At 35.5% G+C, this 22045-nt stretch overlaps 1 protein-coding gene across 2 annotated transcripts in view; it reads left to right on the top strand.

Annotated features, from left to right (window-relative positions):
• The window catches only part of AGPS (alkylglycerone phosphate synthase), a 148994-nt gene that overhangs the window by 49097 nt on the left and 77852 nt on the right, over positions 1-22045 (top strand). For both annotated transcript variants that reach the window (XM_028508778.2, XM_028508777.2), the window contains 6 exons: positions 5884-5974; positions 8167-8287; positions 8386-8460; positions 11590-11661; positions 13181-13260; positions 16477-16557. In XM_028508778.2, the coding sequence (XP_028364579.2) occupies positions 5884-5974; positions 8167-8287; positions 8386-8460; positions 11590-11661; positions 13181-13260; positions 16477-16557 (520 nt within the window). The remainder of the gene's footprint in view (positions 1-5883; positions 5975-8166; positions 8288-8385; positions 8461-11589; positions 11662-13180; positions 13261-16476; positions 16558-22045) is intronic.

The raw sequence follows: 22045 nt of genomic DNA, 5'->3' as shown, positions 1-22045 counted from the left end.
ACACAAAACAAAACAAGTAAAATAACAGTAGGGAGACTTAACTACCATCTTAGAAAAAAGTTAATTGATATTACTTCATACGACATACAGAGATCAATTCTTGATAGATTGTAGATCTAAATGTATAAGCTAAAGGTACAAAACTGGTAGAATAATACATGGAATGTCTTTCTGAATTTGAGGCAGGCAAATCAGAAAAAAAAAGCATTAACCCAACAGGAAAAAAATGAATCAATTAGACATTAAAATATAGAACTTCATTTCATCAAAAGACTTTTTAAAGAGTGAAAAAGACAAATCACAAAGAGAAAATATTTAATACATGCATCCTTGATTGCAGAATATATTAAAATTCTTATACACAAGTGAAAAAAACAGTAGTAATCCAATAGGAAAATGAGCAAAAGATGAACTGGCATTGAAAACAGAGGATATTTAAATAGATATATGACTGGAAGCTCAATTTCATAGGTAATCATTGAAATTAAAACTTAGATTTTTAAGGGATTACCAGTAGAATGTCTCACATTAAAAAGAACTACATCAAGGGTGGGGAGGATGTGGAACAAACAGAACTCTTTATAATTGCTAATGGTGAACATATCGGAAAACTGTCTACCAGCATCTACTACAGCTATACATAGGCATAGACTGTGGCCTAGAAATTATACATAGTTGCACTCATCAGAAACATGTAATACGTTTTTCAGAGTACAAGTTCAAGAATGTCTCTGCATGCACCAAAAACTGTAAACAACTCAATTGTCTCTCAACAATATAGTGGATAAAGAGATTGTGCTATATTCACACAATGGAATTAAGTCATGGAAATGAATGAAATGCAACTACATATTAAACATAGACGAATCTCATAAACATTGAGCAAATAAACATTATTTAGCAAAAGAAGGCAGACACAAAAGAATACATTTTGTATGACTTTATTTACATAAAGTTCAAAAAACACTCAAAATTATCCTGTGATGTTAACAGTCAGTATAGTAGTTCCCATGGTTTTGGGAAAGGAGGTTGTGCCTGAAAGGGGCGTGGGGGTGGGCTTCTGGGGTGCTGGTAGTGTTTTCCTGTTTCTGGATCTAAATGCTGATTACATGGAAGGTTCACTTTATAAAAGCTCATTCAGCTATGTAGTTATTTGTTTATTTTATGTATGTTATACTTTAATATTTTATAAATTATGAAATCAAACAAAAAAACAGCTGTAATACAGGGTGGGGTTAAAGTAGGTTTACAGTTCATATGGGAAATAATACAGTAATTAATAAACGATACAAGAAGAAACTTTTTCATACTTATAACTGTAAATGTACTTTTGCCCCACCCTGTATAGTACTTTTATATGGCTGACCTGTGATAAATTTCTGTGGGGGGTAGGAGGACAGTGGAGTAGAGAAGGTGCAAGAACATTATAGTGGAAAAAAATACTGTGATTTTGTAAATGTCATTAATAAAGACTTTTAATTCAATGATCTCGCTTGGATTGGTGGCAAGGGAAGAATCAGACTAGAGGCAGCATTTTGTAGTTTTTTTTTTTTTAATATTTTATTGATTATGCTATTACAGCTGTCCCATTACTCCCCTCCATCCCCCTCCACCCTGCACACCCTCCCCCACCTACATTCCCCTCCTCTAGTTCATGTCCATATGTCATAAATTCTTTAGCTTCTACATTTCCCATACTATTCTTGCCCTCCCCCTATTTTCTACCTACCATCTATGCTACTTATTCTCTGTACCTTTTCCCCCTCTCTTCTCCTCCCATTCCCCTCCATGTGTTCTCCATGTCTGTGGTTCTGTTCCTGTTCTAGTTGTTTGCTTTATTTTTGTTTTAGGTGTGGATTTGCTGTCATTTTACTATACATGTTTTTAATCTTTTTCTTAGATAAGTTCCTTTAACATTTCATACAATAAGAGCTTGCTGATGATGAACTCCTTTAACTTGACCTTATCTGAGAATCACTTTATCTGCCCTTCCATTTTAAATGAAAGCTTTGCTGGATAGAGCAATCTTGGATGTAGGTACTTGCCTTTCATGAGTTGGAATACTTCTTTCCAGCCCCTTCTTGCCTACAAGGTCTCTTTTGAAAAATCAGCTGACAGTCTGATGGGAACTCCTTTGTAGATTACTGTCTCCTGTTCTCTTGATGCTTCTAGGATTCTCTCCTTCATTTTTACCTTGGCTAATGTAATTCTGATGTTCCTTGGTGTATTCCTTCTTGGGTCCAACTTCTTCGGGACTCTCTGAGCTTCCTGGACTTCCTGGAGGTCTATTTCCTTTGCCAAATTGGGGAAGTTCTCCTTTATTATTTGTTCAAATAAGTTTTCCACTTGGTGCTCTTCCTCTTCTTCTGGTACCCCTGTAATTTGGATGTTGGAACATTTACAGATGTCCTGGAGGTTCCTAAGCCTCTCCTCATTTTTTTGAATTCTTATTTCTTCATTCTTTTCTGTGTGGTTGTTTCTTTCATCCTTCTGGTCCACTCTATTGATGTGAGACCCAGTTTTCTTTCCATCACTGTTGGTTCCCTGTGTATTTTCTTCATTTCACTTATTGTAGCCTTCATTTTTTCATCTAATTTGCGACCAGAATCAACCAATTCTGTGAGCATCCTGATCACCAGTGTTTTGAACTGTGCATCTGATAGGTTGGCTATCTCGGTTGCTTAAAAGGATAGGTTCTGGGGCTTTCATTTGTTCTTCTGTTTGAGCCATCTCTTTTTTTTTTTTTGTCTTGTCGCCCCTGTTGGGTATGAGGGGCGGAGCCTTAGGTGTTCACCAGGGCGGGGCAACCTAGTCACTGGGTTGTACTACTGTACATGAGGACAGCATCCGAGAGGGAACAGTGGCACTTGCTCTGTTCTCTGCTGATTTCTGTCCCTTCTGCCACTTCCCCCAAGCAAACTGGACCTTTCTGGTGCTGATTCCCGTGTGGGTGGGCTTGTGCGCCCCATGGGTCCTTCCACAACCTCTCCTGTGAGGCTGGGAGTCTCTCCCTGTGCCTCAGCCCCCACAGGGGGTTTTCAATGAGTGTCCCGAGGCTCTATTTCCCAGCGCTGGATCCTGGGTTGTATGCAGTGCCTTGCTTCACAATCGTTGCCTTGCTGGGTCTGCCGGTTGCCACCCCTCTGCTGGGGTTTGCCAGCTGCCACTTGCACGCCCAGGGTCTGCCCGCTGCGGTCTTACGCGCCCAGTCCCAACATTCTTCGTGCTGCGTGATCCCTCTCCACCTGGCTTCCCGACTCCACCTCTCCTACCAGTCTGGATGAACGTGTTTATTTTAACTCTTGGTTGTCCAACTTCCATACAGTTCAATTTTCTGTCAGTTCTGGTTGTTATTCTGTTTCTAAATTGTTGTTGTCCCTATCTTGGTTGTGTGAGGAGGCACAGTGTATCTACTTATGCCTCCATCTTGGCTGGAAATGTGTGTAGTTGTTACAAGCACAGACTGAAGCCTTATTCATAATTTGATTCAGAGTCTGGTTTTGTAACTTATTAGCTGTAGAATCTTGAGTGAATAAATTACTTAATTCCTTGAATTATTTAACTTCTCTGTACCTTAGCTTCCTCATCTATAAAATGGGGATAATAGTACCAATTTCATATTATAAGTTAATATGCATAAGTTACTATATATAAAGCACTTAGGACAGTGCCTGGCACATGATATACAATGTGTTTACTTAATAAAAGATTTTAAGTACTGTTTTAAAACATTTTGAAATTTGCTTTGATCTTTTCAAAGAGCTCTTATATTACTGCTATTCTCACACATTGGATTATTACTATTTGCGTATCAGCCTTCTTTATTACATTAACCTAGGGGAGGATACTTTTATGTCTTTTATTTCTAGCACTTATTGCTATTTAATATTTCACCACCTCTGAGAAGTATTTCTAAAACTGAAAAGTCGATCTCTAAGCACTTGAGTTTTCAGCATCTATCTTCTCATATAAAATTTAGGATTTCTTGTTTAAGTGAAATAATGTTGATGTTTGATATAAACTATTTAAATAGGGCTTGAGGTGAAAGAGGTAGGAGACAAAAACAGAGTAGCAAATCTAGTTTTTTTTCACAGCATACCCACTGTATAGTCCTCTGTTGTACATTTTAAATGTTACACCACTCATGTAAAGTCTAAGAACCTTGCAAATCCACAGGTTTTTTTTTTCTATTCCTTGTTCTTATTGTGATTGTCACATTATAAACTCCATAATACAATGTTATAATTTTTAAAGGTTATATAAATTTACTCACATACTTACTTTTTCTGGTATTATGTATTCCATCTTGGAAGATACGAGTTTACATTTCATGTTATATTTTCCTTCAGTCTATAGAAACTTCTTTAGCATTTCTTGTAGGTCTTCTGGCACTGGATCTTCAAGTTCTCTTAGTTCTCATTTGAAATTGTCTTTATTTCTCTTTGATTTTGAAGGATATTTTCACCAGATATAGATTTCTAGGTTGACATTTTTTTCCTTTCAGCACTTTAAAAATGTTGTTCAGTTGCTTCCTGACCTTATTGTTTTTGATGAGAAGTCATTCATAATATTTATTGTTATCACATTGTATATAAGGTATAATTTTTCTGTAGATACTTCAAAGATTTTCTTTTTCCTTCTCTAATTGCAATTTGACTATGTTGTACCTAGTGTGAGTTTCTTTGCATTTATCCTCTTCAAGTTTTCTGGCCTTAAATTTCTAAATTTTTCTCTTTCAATTATATTTGGAAACTTCCAGCCATTGCTTTTTCAAATACTTTTTTTCTCTCCTTGTTAGGACTCCATTTATATGTATGGTAGTCTTTTGTTACTGTTTCTTAGGTCCCTGAAGATCTCTATATTTTTTAAAAATTTTTTTCTTTTCTTCAGATTGTATATGTATTGTTGCTCTATCTGTTAAGACATCTCTAATCTGCTCTTAAGTTCCTTCAGTGAATTTTTATTTCAAGAGTTTTAATTATGGAATTTCTGTTTTGTTCTTTTTATAGTTTCTGTTTCTCTGCTGAGATTTCTTTTCTGTTACTCACTGGGAATATATTTCTACTTTTGTCCTTTAGCATAATTGTGGCTGCTTTAGAATCTTTGTGTTCTGTCTTTGTTATCTTGAATCAACTTGGGGCCCATTCTCTCAATTATGGATCACACTTTATTTCTTCATGTCTAGTAATTTTGGAGTGTATCTTGCACATTGTTAATGGTATGTTGTACAGACTCTGGATTCTGGATTCTGTTACATTCTTCTGAAGAGACTCTCTTTTATTTTTATTTATTTATTTTTTTTATCAAGCAATTAACTTGACTGATCTCAAACTCCCAATTTCCCTCTGTGGTGGTGAGCAGCTGAGTTTTCTGTTCAGTTCTATTAAGCTTAGTGGGGTTGCTTAGCATCTGCTCAATAGATGTGTAATTCAAGGTCAGGCAAACATTTGGGCAGAGTTTATATATGTCTCTTTCTGACTCTCCTTTTCCGTGATTTCCCTGTACTTCCTAGGTGCTCTGCTCACTTCAGATACTGCCCTCTGGTTCTTTAAGCCAGGAAGACTGTGGGTTTTCTGCATTTTTGTTTCTTTTTGTGGTACCAGCTAGAGCCTTCCCTAAAGCCAAAGCCTGTTTAAAGAGAGAAACAAAAAAAAAAACTCATGGAGTACAGTTTCCTTCTGCCAAGCACATTCCCCTTTGCCTGCTTTTGGTTTATGGCCTTGAGATAGTTGGATTTTATTTGTTTTGTTTTTGTCTAGAGTTTATGATTGTATAGGAAAGGGTCACTTTTTATGAACTATTTGACCATTACTGAAGTAAATATAAGATTGAAATTTAAATGAGGATACCTTATTCTAATGTTTTACTTTTTTTGTACCTTAGGTACCTTCTTAGTGGCATGGCTTTACCAAGTTTTAGAGAATGGGTCCAGAATACCCTTGGAGTAAATGTGGAGCATAAAACTACCTCTAAAGTAAGCAGATAAGAATGAGTACCAATATGCTTAACCCTGTGTGTGTGTTTAATTCCAAATTAATTAAACTGATCTTTGTAATTTGTCATAGTTGCTTTAATGCATTTGTCATTTTTTGTTGTTGTTGTTGTTGTTACGGAGTCTACTATTTTCTTGACCTTCTTAAGGTATAGTTTCACTTTTCTGAGAGTAGGATTAGAAAATTTTTAAACTGTATACATATCAGACTAATGAAATGTTAGTATTTCTTTATATTATTATGATTTTTATTATTTATTATTATTTGCTGTGGCATGGTATTCTGCATGTCCCTCTGACTGGATATAAGTTCCACAAGTGCAGAGGCTACGGTTAACACTATATTCTTCATTATATCTACCATATTATTAAGGACTGTAGGTATTCAGTGAGGACTTACTTTATTCATAAATCCATTGGTACATTTTATTCTAGTAATTAAATGAAGCTAAACAACTAATTCCTTCCTTTCCCAAACCAGATTCTTTTAACTTTTCTTAAAAGATCTCTTTTTTCATCTCCTTAATTCTCTCTCTTATTTATAATTACATTTTTTTTACATTGATGCAATCTACATACTGCATTCAGACATTTCACCAGTTTTATTTACATGAGTTTCTTCCCCTGCTTTGAGCCCTTTTCAGTTTTCTGTAATTTAACAAAATAGTAATCTGTATGTTTTGTTGGGGTTCTATTGGTTATTTCCTTTCACTGTAGGGTAGATTCCATGAGGTTAGGATGTTTTTTTCCTGTTTAATTCACTACTGTCTTCCCAGGTAGGGCCTAGAACAGTGCCTGGCTTATATCATCCACTCAATAAATATTTATTACATAAATATACTTATATAATAATCCCACTGGGGATTGGTTCCAGGATCCCTGTGAAGACCAAAATTGTGGATTCTCAGGACCCTCCTATAAAATGCTATGATATTTGCACATAGCCTATTTTTGCATATAATCCATAGCAGTGCATGCCCACATACTACTTCATTTGCATGGATTCAGCATAGTGTTTGTCACATGGCAAATTCAAATTTTGCTTTTTGGAACTTTCAGGGATTTTTTAAAAAACATATTTGATACAGATACAGAGGCCAACTATGTAATTAAAAATTAAATACAGATCCTTAATAAGATACTAAAAGGCTATATCAATATCATATATATTTTTATACATATTTAAAAAATATATCTTATTAATTTTTAGAGAGAGGGAGAAAAAGGGAGAAAAACATCAATGTGTGGTTGCCTCTCATGAACCCCCAACTGGGCACCTGGCCCTCAACTGAGTCATGTGCCCTGATTGAGAATCGAACCGGCGACCTTTTGGTATGCGGGCCAGCACTCAAATCACTGAGCCACATCAGCCAGGGCTTTTTACATATTTTTATATTTTCTTTGTTTGAAATACTATATTATGATATTTTTTAATAGCCAATTTGATTTGGGCAGCCATTTATAGATCTCCTTGTATATGCTAGATGATGTTAAGTGCTTTTCACAAAAGTAATCACCTTTAACCTTTTATCCTAATGACAGCTGTATAAATTTGGTAGTGATAAGCTCATTTAACAGATCCAGAAGCCAAAGTTCACAGAAGTTGGGTGACTTCCCCAAGGTCACCTAGGTTTAAAATTAAAGATTAATGTTTCAAGTTACTTGTTAGTTGAAATTAAGTATCAAGTTTATAATTATATTGTGAGTTTTAAAGCAATTATATAAAATGGCTTTATTATATTGTGAGTCTTTTTGCTGTTCATTTTAAAATAACAATTGGGATATAGGAAATGTTACATTATTATCTATAGATTAAAATGTAGATAATGCAAAAGTCATACAGCTTTCCCCCTGTCTCCTTAATCTGAAATTGAAAATTGAGTTTACAGTCATCCTTGCTGTTGATCTCAATTCTTAGAAATAAGAAAAAGGTGGGCCATGGAAGCAAATGAAGAAACATAAGGCTTCTGTAACTCATGTTACAGAATGTCATTAACCAGACTGTTTGTTATTGTCACAAAGTTGGTTTCCATATATATTATTTGGTATTTTTCTATGCTTCTGACTTAGTTTGTATATTAAAACCTTTTATAGTTTATAGTCACTCTCCCTAATAGAGGTATTTAAAATTTGTTTTCTAGAAATAAGCCAAAGAAACCAATTTTATTTTCTAGGCATCCGTAAATCCTAGTGATACACCTCCTTCTATTGTAAATGAAGATTTTCTTCGTGAGCTTAAAGAAACTACTATTTCATATTCACAAGAAGCAGATGATCGAGTATTTAGAGCTCATGGTAAGCAATTTTATATAAGTGCTATTTATTTTTAATTTTTATTTTTATTACTGTAATTTAAGATGTTTTTGCATTTTCTTTTTAAAATCATGAAACAGGTCATTGTCTTCATGAGATATTTTTGCTCAGGGAAGGAATTTTTCATCGCATTCCTGATATAGTTATATGGCCAAGTAAGTTCTTTTTCTTGTATTCTTAATTTAGTATTGTTAAATTTTAAGTAAATTTAGTATTTGAAATATGTAATTTTTAACATATGAGTTAAAAAATATATAGGTAGCTGTATTTTTAGAGGTTGCTGAAGGTCATGAAGTTCTTTCTTGAGCTGATCATCCTGAACTGTTGGTTTTAATGATTGATTTTGTTGGTGATGAGTCTTTATTTTAAATAAGTAAATAAATACCATATTAGGAGGTCACTAGAAAAACATATTTTTGGTTAATTTCATAGCTTAATGAAATTTGTATCAATAATGACATACTCAGATCATTAATTTAAAAAATTAAGTTCTTGCCCTGACTGGTGTGGCTCAGTGGATTGAGTGCCAGCCTGTGAACCTACTGGGGCACATGTCTGGGTTGCAGGCCAGGTCCCCATTAGGGGGCATGTGAGAGGCAACCACACATTGATGTTTCTCTCCTTCTCTTGCTTCCCTTCCCCTCTCTCTAAAAACAAATAAATAAAATCTTAAAAAAAAAAAATCCAGGTTTTAGAAACATGTGGAGTTAGTCAGTTGTTGCACCAAGATTTCTTTATGCTGCAAAATACTTTCCTCACAGATTTGCCCTTCCATTTATTTTTCCATCCCAATTTCCAGTTTAGGGCCTTATCAGTGCATATCTGGAATTTTGCAGTAATCTTAAAAGTTCTCATGCCTCAAGTGCCTTGTCCTTTCAAGCTTTCATACTCTCTTGAAAAGTTAAGTTTTCAAAAATTCCCTTTGCTATTTTGTCCCATACCTCATGAATCTATCTGAAAAATGTATTGGTGCCTGAATCAAGTTTATAATTTTAATTTCATTCTGTTGAATTTTCCAGTATGATGACTTCTTGGAAATAGTTTGTCTCCTAACAGGTTATCAATTCACTGAGGCCTTTATTTAATTTTAATGTAAATTTCTTATTGGTGATTAAGTTCAAGTTTTTCTTTGCACGAAGTCAGGTTCTGACACAATGTGATATTCCATGGAATGAAGGTGGCTATCTCATCTTGCAGTTTGAATGTGTATATTACTGCATGTAATACATATATATTCACATATCCGGGAAATCTGTCATTTTGGATATCTTTAAGTTAGGCTGTAATCTGAATCCAATTTCTACATGTTGCTTTAATAGGATGTTTAGGGCTCGTCAAAGAGTAAGAACTTGTACTATATGTAACTCATCTGATTTAGGGTATTCTTTACAGCAGTGTTTGTCGTCATTCTGACTTTTACACAGTGTGGATAGCTCCCATTTATTTAGTTTGGACAGGTAGTTAGTGACTCATATGATATAGCTTGTCTGGTAAGTATGTGTGTAAAAAAAGGATTTTTTTAAACAGTAATGCTAAAAAATAACTTACTACATTTAGTATTTATATATTATTTTCAGTGATCTAAATACCAAAACTTTAGGTCTATGAAAATATGTGCTAGGTACTGTTCTAGGTATTGAGAATAGGCAGTGAACAAAACAAAAATCCCTGTTTTCAGGTGCCATACAATATAATTGGAGGGGAGGGGACAGAAAAATAAACAAATAAATACATAATGTATTAAGTAGTGATAAGTGGTATGATGAGAAATAAGATAGTGAGAACATAGAGAGCAAAATAATGTGGGTAGAGGATGCAGGAGTGCTTTGTCGGGTAACGTGGTTGGGGATAGCTTCTGATCACGTGACCATCCTAGACATAATTTTGCCTTGTTAAAGGTTTTTAACAGACATCTTCAGGTATTTTATTAATTGGTAATGAACAATTAATATTTAGTAAAAATTTTACCACAAACAGTAAGGTTTGTGAGCTTAGTCTAAAAACTTGAAAATGAATTTTTATGGAATGATACAAATGGCATGTATATTCCTAGCTTTAAGCAAATTTGAGATGTGACATTTAAGGCTTTTATATTCATAAATGGACATTCTTTTGCATATTTTCTTTGCATCCTTATTTTCTTTTCAGGCCCTTAGCAAGTAATCCTTGATTTTTACATTATTTTCTTAACTCAAGTCTCGTTCTCCTTCATGCTTTTCTATAGTCTATAAGAAGATCGATCTTTCTGAAATACTCGTTTTGCCATGTTGTTTCCCTCCTTAAAGCCCTATGGCTAGTCACATTGAGTCTTAGCATCTCTTGCTTGGTGTTTAGAGTCTTTTCCAGTCAGGTTCTTATTTATAACTTTTACATAAATAAAGGTACCTTTCAGTTATGTACAGTAGAAAGGAAATTCACATGTCATATAGTATACATATATTTTAGAATTTGTTTAAAAACAATAAAGAATCATTAACAGATGCAAAAATTAGTGCAAGTATGATGAACAACATGATTCTTATATAGTTGAAGTATCCCCCCCCCACAAGATGCATATTAATGATAATAATTTTAGAGTGGAGAAACCTAGCAGGCACCACATAACCAAATGATGGAAAGTTAGCATTACCAGAAATGACACTTGTTTACCTCATATACCTCCAGACGTAACACACTGAGAAAGGCACCTTACTTCTGTGGAATTCCTGCCAAATTCTGTGGAATTCCTGCCGAAATGTATAACCTGAATTTAATAATGAGAAAACATCATACAAACCCAAATTGAGGGACTTCTACGAAGTAACTGACCAATGCTCTTCAAAAGTGTCCAGGTCATGAAAATTAAAGGTAGACCGAGGAACTGTCTCAGATTAAAGAAGATTAGGGAGATGTGACAAATGCAGAATGTGATCCCGGTCCAGAAAAGAGGACATTAGAGAAACAGTTGGCCACATTTGAATAAGGTCTGCAGATCAGTTAGTAGTATTCTGTTAGTGTCAGTTGTTTGGTTGTAGTAATTGAATTATAGTTACTTAAAATGTTAGTATTTGCAGCTGCTGGGTGAAGGGAATTTTCTTGCCCCATTTTTTGCAACTATTTTGTAAATATGAATTATTTAAAAATGAAGTTAAAAAATAAAGAACAATTTGTTTTAATATAGCTATTTCATGTGTTAATGAATGAGTAAATAAAGGCAAAGTTTACCTTATAAACTCATGTTTTGCAGGGTTACCCAGATTTTATTCGTGTTTCTGTGATTAACTTATTTTCTCTTTTTTCAACAGCATGTCATGATGATGTAGTTAAGATTGTGAATCTAGCTTGCAAATATAACCTTTGTATCATACCAATTGGGGGTAGGTATTGTGCCTTTTGAATTTTAACATGTTGTAAATTTGTTCTTTTAATGTAAAATATGTGTATTTTAAGTATTTGTGCCATTCCACTGAAAACAGATATTTTTGTAATTATAATAAGGTTATTCTGAAAAATTGGTCAGTGCTTCTCCTCATTTCTGTTCTGGGTAGCTCTGCCTAAGATGCGATGTACCCTTAGTTCCTGGCTTTCGTCCCTGTGGATCCTTGTTGAAGCTGTGACTGTAATGCCTAAAGGAGAATATATTTCTGCTTTAGTAATTACTTTCTGACCTTTATCCTTACGGAGAGAGTAGTTTTCAAAGGTTAAATATCCCCAACATAAACTTTTGAGAAGGAACGCTATGTAGCCTAAAAGATCAACAGGGACGCTAATGACCAAATTAATATCTTGTAATACTGAGAACCAGTATTGTTTTGCATTTTAAGACAAATTTGATCTTTCTTGATCTTTCATCAACCACATTATTTTAACAACTTACACAAGCCAAAGGAAACTGCCTTCCCTGACTGAATTGGCAGTGGTGGAATGCACGTGGGACCCCAACAAATCAGAAGCTTCAGATTCCTTCTTCAGCTGATGCTTCCTGTTGAATTCATACGACAAAGGCACTACAGTATTACTTTTAATGAAATATTTTTCTGATTTCAAGTGACTGGCAAGTAAAGAGTGGTCATTGAGCACAGGCATGTTTTTAACTGACAATTCATGGTCTCACCTTATAAAATTAAGCTGACCTCATAGATCAACACCCCCTATAATTCTTAACCTTAAATCAAGGTGACTTCTACATGTTTTCTGTCTAAGACACAAGGAAGTACCAATTTAGAATTTATTCTGATTTATGTTGATACAGATATGGATAAGAACTAAGAACACAGTTTTGTATTGGTTTCAAGAATTATTTTTCCTTTGACAACAGATATTAGTGGAAAACAGAAGTACATTGTTTAAATACTATGTATTATTTATTTTATATTAAAGTCACTTTTTTTACCAAAGAACATACAAATTTGCTTTGGAGTATCATGTAATCTGGGCAGTTTTAACTTGTTAGTATTCTAATTAAAGCCTTTGTGTTTGGGCATGTAAGATACTATTTTCAGTGATAAGTGAATCTCACAATTATGGCAGAAAGAAAGCAGTGGTGTCTCTAGTTTTATCGGGTAGGGTTTGTATTTTTTACATTAGCTTAGAACTTTTCTAATCATGTTTTTGGAGTTTCACAAATGCTAGGAGCTCCACTTGAGTGTGCCTGGGGGTGGAGCCACATCCCATTGCTTTCAGCTTCGTGGTAGTTTTTCATTTTGGCACACAGCATACAACCAAGCTGAGTTCGCTTTTAGTGTGTTAGCATGTACACGTTACATTTTGCAAAGTAGATGATATAGATATTACTTCCATAGCAGGCTGATTTGTATACTTTATGACAGGGGTTTGCCCTATATATTGCTAAAAATAAAATATTTAAACATAAAGTTGTTGCTTTTTATTTGACAGGAGGAACAAGTGTCTCCTATGGCCTGATGTGTCCTGCAGATGAGACAAGAACGATCATTTCTTTGGACACTTCACAAATGGTATATGATTACTAAGATGTGTTCAGAGAGAGTGTTTGGTTTAAACAGTGTAGTTATGGCTCAGTCTTAGTTGTCATTAAAAAGGAGTACATTGTCCACTTTGTTTTAAATTACTTTTATGGTTATATGTTACCCTTGTGTTTAGGTCTCTAAAAGCTAAGCTCACTCTTACTGTAAGGCACATACCATTTCTTAATGGATTCGACCAAATTGGCATGTGAAATTGATGATTTGAAAAGCATGGGTTAGAATATTGATACAGTACATGAACTGATTTGTTAAAGAAAACAAATATTAGTTAAGGTTAAGTTGAATCACCCAAACTTACCTGCCCCCCACATTTTTACTAATGCTGTTGCATTTTTCTTGTAGAAGAGTAGAGGAGCTAACTAATTTTAATGATAGGGTTATTTTTTGAAGTTTTGGCTCATTGTGCTCCAAGAGTTGGACACTGTGGCATGTTAAACTTTTAATTGGGGTATAAATTTTATCTTTGTATAGTTAACAGCATTCCTGTTACATATTCCTCATTATAATAAAAAAAAAAGATGCTTCTGTAACTGTTTAATTAGAAATACTTTTAAACATCAAAGTAGGGAGACCAATATACCCATTCTCTAGATTAAGTAATTAGCATTTTGCAATATTGGTTTTATCTTTCTGGTTTTTTCTACTATTTTAAAGCAAATTCTGGTATTATGCTACTTTACACCTAAATATTTATGTGTATCTCTTTAAAAAAGTATATTTTCTCACTATTTTATTATCACTCCTGACAAAGTTAAAAGTAAATCCTTATTTCATTTACTATGTAGTCAACATTCAAGTTTTCTAGTTGTCTCAAAATTATCTTTATTTTAAGTTCATTTGTTCAGATAGGTATTCATACATGGCCCACGCTAGCTTTTGGTTGTTCCCTTAAGTTTCATTTTATTGGAGCCCCATTCTCTCTTTTTGAATGCTACCTACTTAGAGAAACTACATTATTTATAGTATAGAATATATCATATTTTGAATTTTCCTCTTGCTTCTTCTTGGTGTCATTTAACTCTTCCTCTAAGCTCTGAATGACCTCTTACCCTGAGTTAGACATAAAATCTAGTTAGATTCAGGCATAGCTTTTAATTTGTTTTTAAGCAAGAGTATGTCATAGATGGCAATGTGTGTTTCTATGTCATGTCACCTAGGGCAGTACATAATAGCCAGTTGTCTATTAGTGTTCTAAAATTGATCAACAAGTTCAGATAGTGACAGCCTGGTTATCCTACTACAGAGTTACCCATCAACCTTTGTCCTGATCCCACAGTTTAAGAAAAGGCAGCTACCTGTGAAGATGGCTAAAAAGTAGCCTATTCTGGAATAGGTTTTGGAATGTGTTTGAATTTCTGGCTCTTTACCTTATACTATATACAGATTTACCTCTAAATTTGTTAGTGAATGTATAAAATTGAGACAGTAATACTGTAGAAGGTTATTGTGAAGATTAAATGAGGTAATACATGCACAAGTCTTTACATTGAGTAGATGCTTAAAATTCTGTGGCAGATTTTTAAATGCCAGGTTTTTAAACCATTTATTCTGCAGAAAAACCTTATATAGTCATTGCCTTTAACATTGGATTCTCTCAAATATTATAATGGATGCGTGGTCCTTATAACTGACTGTGATTTGCATTTAAGTGAGTAAGTTTTATCTGTATGTGATTTTGCACAGTATACTTCTGATAAAATATGTACAAATTATGACAAAAATTAGTTGTACCAGTTTTCTACTTAAATGCATATGATAACACTAAAACTTGCTGACCTGGAAAGTTTTTGCTTTATTGTTCACTTGTATGGGTAGTGTATAGTGGATGTCATAAGATAGCCAGTATGGTCTCTTTAGGTTTCTCTGTGAGTGTCCATAGGTGGTTTTTAAATTTGTCATCTTTAGTTTTTTTGTTCTACTGAAAATATGTTTGGACTCCTGGTAAAAATACAAGCTATATAATTAGCACAAACATGTAATTGCTTCAAGAACCAGTCTACTAGGGGAGAAGATGTATATGAATTATTATAATATAAGGTACCATCAGATTACTAAATTTTGGGTTTTAACTTTACAGTTTAATACTTCCTTCTGTTTAGCTGTCATGGGACCAAGGGCCTGATTTTGCCATAGTTGTATTGAAGTCATTATTGTTTTATTTTGAGAGTATAATTATAAAGATAGTTTTATATAACATAAAAATTATATTCACATACATCATCTTATTTAATGTTTATCATAATCCTGTGAATTAAACAGTACAGTTATTCGTATGTGTTCAAATTTGGAATATAGGTAGCCTGAGACTATTATTTTCATATTATCTGTTGTGTTCTTTTTATTATGAACTAGACTTTAGTTATTGCCAGGAAATTGAACATATTAAACTGCACAGAAAGCTTCTCTGGAATCGAGAAGAAGATTCCATGTGTTACATGATCACTCTGCCAGATAGAAGGGGGGCAGAGTCTGCTCTTCACAGTAGACAGTAATTTGCCAAGATACGTATAAATTAGGTCAAATAAGAATGGTATAAACATTTTTTTGACAGGCATATATTTGGTAAGTTGAGCCAGATAATAGTTTCTTTTTTTCAGCAGGAGGCAAGGATGTGCATTGTTTTCTAGCTGGGGTCTCTGGTTCTGCTTTGGATTAAAAATAAAGTAGGGATGCCATTTATATTCAAATGTCTTTGCAGGTATCCTTTTCTCATCTCATGGTGGCCATTTTCTGATATTCTTAAATTAGATATGATTGCTAACTTAACAGTAAATAGTACTTACAAAATGACAGGAACTATGTATGCTAAGCTTTTTATATATGTAGTATCTTGTTTAATTTTTACAGCAACACTGTGAGTAGGTATTGCTATCCACACTTTGCAAATAAGGAAATACTAAGCTTAGACAGTTAAATAAGTAGCCTAAGATAAGAGATAGAGTTTAATTCAAATTAATATCTGAATAAAGACAGTCTGTGTTTTAAACCAATTCCTGTGTAATGCGCTACCTATATCACATTGTCTGTCATGTTGTGTATTTAGGGATAAGTGGTGCTTTCTGGTGGGGGTAATCCTACTTGCCTAATTACTCTCTCGTCACTTGCTGCTTTGAGTTAGAAAGTTATAGTTCCTGAGGACATGTCAGTAGTTCATGGAAATGAGACTTTTTTATTCCTTTGCAACAGAATCGAATCCTCTGGGTTGATGAGCACAATCTGACAGCTCATGTAGAGGCTGGCATAACAGGACAAGAGTTGGAAAGACAGGTATGTTATTTCTTTAATTAAGGTTTTCAAAAACTGGCATGTATCCCTTCTATGAATGAAGTACCTTTCACAGTACATTCATTCACTGATGAGTTTATTCGTTTTCTGTTGTGGGTTGGGCATTGAGCTAGATGCTGAGGACACAGTAATGAAGAAGACACCATCCTCTACCTGTGGATAGCTTATATTATATTATGACAGAAAGTTAGACCAACATACAGTTAAGATTCAGAGTGAGAATTTGTAGGTGAAGGCTAAATGTGAGGTGTTGTGACTCATCAAATGGGATTAGAAGGAAAGGAGTTGGACAAAGAATTTGTCACAAAAAATGCAGCATTTAACATGAGACTTCAGGGTAAGAATTAGCGAGAAGGAGATGGGGAAAGGGGAGAACAATCCAGTTAGGAGGTGACATATACAGAGGCTTAACTGGCAACTGCTGCTTTGGGGGCCTGCAGATAGCTGAGTGTGGCTGAGCTCTAGCATGTATGTATAGAAAACACGTATTCTTGGTGTTTGTATATTGGGTGGGTGTATATGTAGTAGTGGTAATGGATGAAGGCAGGAAAACACAAAGAGATGAGATCATAAAGGGCCTTATAAAGCCCCCTTTGCAAGTTCGAACACTATCTTTGTACTTGGACAGTCTGGCTACCGTGTGGAACATGAATGGGGCATGTTAAGGGTAGGTTAAGAGGATGTGGCAATTCAGGCAGCTGCTGATAGTGACCTGAAATAAAGTAGTAAGAATGGAGCAAAGTGGAACAAATTGGACATAGAATTTTCAGAAATTGGTGATAAAATTTTATCAGCTGGGTAGATGATGATATTTGCTATTTATTGAACTTTTCAATGCATAATTTCATTGAAAATGGTCATTTCATGTAGTTAGTGAAACTCTTGAAGTCCTTATACACTTTTTGGGGGATTCTAATGAATTTTTTGAAAACTTTAGGTTCCCTTCATGGTTTCTAAGCAGGTAATTATTAAAATGTATTGATTCTTGCAGCCCCCTGAGCCCCTTCAAACATGGGTAAAATGCTGTAACTCAGCTCTTATAAATAAAAATGATGGAAAAGTTCAATTTGTTGGTGGTGTTCTTACCCCTTTGTTCAATTTGGGTTACAGAGACCCCTTCCTGTTACTAACAGGATATTTAAGGAAATGTGACTTGCTGGTCGATCTTGTTTTTATTGTCTTTTTCCTTCTTTCTTGGTAAGAGATGAATGAAATTGCTATGCCAGTGAACAATTCTAGATGAAAGGCTTTGAAAAAAATTATTAAACTCTTTGCTGTCTTTATTTTTTATTTAATGCAGTAAGAACAGAGAACTGGAATAAAGTTGAACATATTTGTTGAAGCAGTGTTAAAGATCTTCAATAAGTCAAGGTTTTATATAAGTCAAGGTAGTTTTGTTAATTATTATAGTTTATATTGAACATCAGTGGGCAGAATAATAATATTTAAGGAAAAAAAACCCCTGTAAAAAGTCCTGTATTAGTCTTTAATTATGTCTGAATGAGGCATTATCAACATAGCAATATTTTAATAACAAAGGACGGCCTTTTATGCCACCAATTTTGTATCCTTTATTACGATATTTGATGTAGTATTTTAACCTTTCCAATTCTTTTTTAAAGGTTAGAATTAAAATTCAAGGAACATATTTCCTTGAAATTTAAATGACATTTTCTTAGACTGGCAACTTCTGGCATTTTACCTGCTAGTTCATATCTCTCTAGATGTGGATATAGAATTTTCTTTTTTTACATCCAGTAGACTATAACATAATTTCTGTATCTGTTTTGATCCCAGTTCAAGTTCTTCCTCATTAAACTGTGTCTTTCAGTTTCAACTTCAACTTAGGTAACTAGCTTATAACATCCTGCTTTTTCCTTCTGGGAGTTTTAAAATGGCACATGTATAGTAGTTGGGTAGCACAGATTTTAATCTTTTTAATTTGTAGATTACATTGATTTTAATAAACAAAATTTAGGGGAGGTCACTAACATGTATTATGGATTTTGGGAATTTGAATTTCGGCTTATTAAATCTTTGGCTACTTCATTTTATCAGTTAATAGTTTGGGGATCTGGGACTTTTCCTGTCAAGGGACTCATTTCCCTGTGCCTCAGTTTCTTTCTTTATAAAATGAAGATAATAATTCCTACTCCATAAGATTTTTTGTTAGGATGAAATAAGTTAATGATATGAAGTATTTAGAACTTTTATTGTCCCACTAATTTTTATTGAGCACTGTCTGCTTCATTCAAGCACAGTTAACTTTAACTATTCCTTCTGTGTGCCAGAGACTCCCAAATTTATATTGTCACCTCACACTACTTTCTTAAACTCCAGACTTGCATATCCAGTTGCCTGGTGGATATCTTGACTTGCATATCTAATATGTATTTTACACAAAATGTCTTAAACAAACGCAACATTTTAAAAATTGAAATTCCCCCGGACTGGTATGGCTCAGTTGATTGGGCATTGTCCTGCAAAGCAAAAGGTTGCCAGTTTGATTCCTGGTCAGGGCAGATGCCTGGGTTGCAGGTGTCGTCCCCAGTTGGAGCACGTACGAGAGGCAGCCGACTGATGTTTCTCTCTTGCATCTGTGTTTCTCGCCCTCTGTTTCTCCCTCCCTTCCCCTCTAAATAAATAAACAAATGAATAAATATTTAAATTAAAAAGAGCAGCTTTAGAAAAATAAATAAAAATTGAATTTCTCATTTTGTCCACAGTTTGCTTATTCTGTAGCCTTCTAATTCTCAGTTGATGGAAATTCAGTACTTTGGGCAGTTTGGGCTAAAATCCTTGGAGTCATTTATTTTGTTTTGTTACTTTATAATAGTTTCATTAAGGTATAATTGTCATGCAGTAAATTGTACTCATTTAAAATGTACAACTTGAGAGGCTTCTGGTCAAGATAGTGGTGTAGGTTAATGTGGTACTGTAATCCTCCCACAACCACATCATAATTACAACCAAACTACAGAACAGCCATCATTCAGGATTGCCTGAACTCAAGCAGAATGGAAGTCCTATAACTAGAGATTTAGAGAAGAAGCCACATTGAAACTGGTAGGAGTGGTGGAGACATGAAATAGGCTCGTCCCACACCCATGTGTGGTGGTTTGAAATTGGGAGGGCTATCTTAGCTGCAGAGGTCCTCCATGAGGAGTGAAGGGTCCTCACACCAGGCTTCCCAGCCCCAGGTTCCAGGGCCAGCAAGAGAAGTTTCCATAATTATGGGCTGTAAAATCTAGCAGGGATTGTGGCTGAGTGAGACAGGGCTTCTGTAGTCCCAGGTAGTTCCTCTTAAAGAGACTGCACATGGATTTACATAGATTCACTCGCTCTGAGCTCTAGCACTGGGGTGGCAGCTTGAAAGGCACCAAGAACATATGGGGAGGAACTGAAATTTCTGGCATCAGAGGGGCAGCTTTCTCCCTGAATAAAGTGCTGAGAGAGGCCACTGCTGCTCTTCTGAGACAAACCCCCCCACAGAGCTGGCAGGTGGGCACTACATCTGAGTCTCCATCAACCTGGCTTATACTGTTCACCTTGCTCTGGCGATTCCCTGAGATGCTCCCCCCCCCCCCCCCCAAGTTATGGCCCTATGCAGGTTGCAGAGTCACCCAAGCTGTTTTCAGTGGCTTTTCCATACAAATGGCCTCTTTTGCCTCCTGCTTTGGACTTCCCTAAAATCACTCAAACAACCAGCATCTGGCCTCTGTGTACCCCACACCTCTTGCTAAGTGGTCCTAGGACCAGCACTAGTGGCATCCAGTCTCCACTGTCCTTTCCTGGGCACCTCCAAGCCCAACACAAGGAGCGACCATCTGCAGATTGCTCTGTAGCTCGTGCTCTGTGGCCCCAGGCAGGGCACAGCTGGCTGACCTTATACCTCCTGGGAGGCCCCAGAGCCAGTGCATCTGGTGGACAGCTTCAGACCATAGCAGACTTATAGCCCTGCCATCTCCATTAGCTCAAGGGTGGAGTCAGTGAGCAGTAAAGCCTCACTGAAGCAAGTCCTGCTTCTAAGGATCGCCTCCTGCACAGAAACTTCTCCACTGTAGTCACAGCTAGTCCTTGCAGTCAATTGGCTTTGGGGTCAGTCTCTCCCAGCTGACATCAACAGCAGTCAAGGCTCAACTACAACAGGACAGTGCACAAAGCCCACATGAGGGCACACCTAGAGTGCCCAGCTCAGCTGACTGAGGAGGCTGTGCCACTGGGCCCTGTAGGACATCTGTAACACAGAGCCACTCTACCAAGTCTGGGAGATATAACAGCTCTACCTAGTACATAGAAACACACTCAGGGAAGCATTCAAAATCTGGAGACAAAGAAACAGGTTTCACATGAAAGAACAGGAGAAATCTCCAGGAAAAGACCTAAGTGAAATAGAGGCAAGGAAACTGCTAGATGAAGAATTCAAAACAGTGGTTATAAGGATGCTCAAGGATCTTAGTGAGAACTTCAACAGTATGAAAAATGACATAGCATCCATGAAAAAGAACTAGTCAGACCTGAAGGATACACTAACTGAAATGAAGAATAATTTACAAGGTAGATGAAGCTGAGAAATCAGCAATTTGGAATATAAGCAAGCAAAAACACCCAATCAGAACAGCAAAAAGAAAAAATAATCCAAAAAATGGAGATCGTATAAGGAGCCTCTGGGACAACTTACCAACATTTGCATTCATCATGGTGTGCCAGAAGGAGAGAGAGAGCAAGCAAAAAATTGAAAACCTATTTGAAAAACTTTCCTAACCTGGTGAAAGAAGTAGACATATACAAGTCCAGGAAGCACAGAGAGTCTCAAGCAAGATGAACCCAAAGAGGCCCACACCACAAACAACACATTATAATTAAAATGCAAAAGGTTAAAGACAGAGAGAACCTTAAAAGCAGCTGGAGAAAAGTGGTTAGTTACCTACAAGGGAGCTTCCATAAAACTGTTAAGCTGATTTCTCAACAGAAACTTTGCAGGCCTGAAGAGAATGGCAATAAATATGCATAGTGATGAAAAGCAACCACTTACAACCAAGATTACTCTACCCAGCAAAGCTATCATTCAGAATTGAAGGACAAATAAACAGCTTCTCAAACAAGAGAAAGCTAGATTTCATCAACACCAAACCAGTATTAAATGAAATGTTAAAGGGTGTTTCTTAAGGAGAAGAAAAAACTAAGATAAAAATATAAACAATAAAATGGCAATAAATGCATATATCAACAGTTGAATAAAACCTGTTTTTAAAACTGTTTCTGTTTCTAAAAAACAGAAATCAACCATCAGAACAGAAGCAGACTCATAGATACAGAGAATATTTTGACAGTTGCCAGATGGGAGGGGTGTTGGGAGGTGGGTGGAAACAGTGAAGGGCTTAAGAAGTACAAGTTGGTTGTTACAGAGTAGTCATGGTGATGTAGAGTACATCATAGTGGATACAGTCAATAATATTCTAATAGCTGT

This window comes from Phyllostomus discolor, chromosome 4, assembly GCF_004126475.2.
Source record: "Phyllostomus discolor isolate MPI-MPIP mPhyDis1 chromosome 4, mPhyDis1.pri.v3, whole genome shotgun sequence".
Lineage (NCBI taxonomy): Eukaryota > Metazoa > Chordata > Mammalia > Chiroptera > Phyllostomidae > Phyllostomus > Phyllostomus discolor.
This window is presented reverse-complemented; position numbering and strand designations above follow the sequence as displayed.